The sequence below is a fragment of the Diaphorina citri genome, unplaced genomic scaffold (genome assembly GCF_000475195.1).
Source record: "Diaphorina citri unplaced genomic scaffold, Diaci psyllid genome assembly version 1.1 scaffold21970, whole genome shotgun sequence".
NCBI lineage: Eukaryota > Metazoa > Arthropoda > Insecta > Hemiptera > Psyllidae > Diaphorina > Diaphorina citri.
Genome location: NW_007399317.1, coordinates 1 through 857, shown reverse-complemented (window position 1 = coordinate 857; position 857 = coordinate 1). Strand labels below are relative to the sequence as shown.

Below are 857 nucleotides of genomic sequence, written 5' to 3'. Positions count from 1 at the left end.
CTCTCCTATCCAAATTCTCCTACTTCCATAGTGTAATGAGTTATGCTATTGTGTACTGGGGATTCTCACCTCAACTTGAATCTGTTTTTCTTTTACAGAAGAGAGCCGTACGTGCTGTGTTCGGGTACGGCAGCCGAACATCCTGTAGACCTCTCTTCAAGGAATATGGTATTCTCACTATTTATGCCCAGGTAATCCTGGACTCCTGTTGTCTTATCCATAAAGTTGCTCCTACCCTCACCAAGAGAAGTGATATTCATGGTTATAATACGAAAAAATATAAGAACAACATTATTAACAGTTCTAACAAAATCATGGATGGATCTTTTCTTGGGGAGGGTGATGCCCAGGTAATCCTGGACTCCTGTTGTCTTATCCATAAAGTTGCTCCTACCCTCACCAAGAGAAGTGATATTCATGGTTATAATACAAAATATAAGAACAACATTATTAACAGTTCTAACAAAATCATGGATGGATCTTTTCTTGGGGAGGGTATAAAATATTACAATAAACTTCCGAAGGAGCTAAGATCTCTTGGACCTGAGCCCTTCAGAAATACCCTGAAGGGCCAGCTCTTGGAAATGGTACCATATTCTTTGGGGGAGTTCAAAGGATAATAAGGGATATCCTCTTCGTCTTTTTTTTTTTTTTCTTCTTTTTTTTTCCTCATTTCTGTGATAACGAGTGCCAAAGTCTTTCTATAACTAAAATGTTCTATTTTTTTTCTTTTTTTTTTGTTATAGTTTTAAGTTTGATTTTAAGTCCATATTGTGAACACCGCAAGGTACTGGCAATTAAAATACATATTATTATCATTATTATTATTAGTATTATTATTATTATTATCAGTACTG

General features: G+C 35.5%; 1 protein-coding gene across 1 annotated transcript; it reads left to right on the top strand.

Annotated features, from left to right (window-relative positions):
• Positions 1–17: 17 nt before the first annotated feature.
• On the top strand, positions 18–796 carry LOC103523403. Its single transcript, XM_008488452.3, has 2 exons — positions 18–191; positions 351–796. Exons 1-2 carry the CDS (start codon positions 36–38, stop codon positions 618–620), a joined length of 426 nt encoding a protein of 141 aa, XP_008486674.1. The 5' UTR covers positions 18–35; the 3' UTR covers positions 621–796.
• The last annotated feature ends 61 nt before the right edge of the window (positions 797–857 follow it).

Bases quoted from the DNA above. Each gene is read 5' to 3' on its own strand.
- LOC103523403 (XM_008488452.3), top strand. From the start codon at position 36: ATGAGTTATGCTATTGTGTACTGGGGATTCTCACCTCAACTTGAATCT. The intron at 192-350 runs GTAATCCTGGAC...GGTGATGCCCAG, and splicing joins TTCTCACTATTTATGCCCAG to GTAATCCTGGACTCCTGTTG.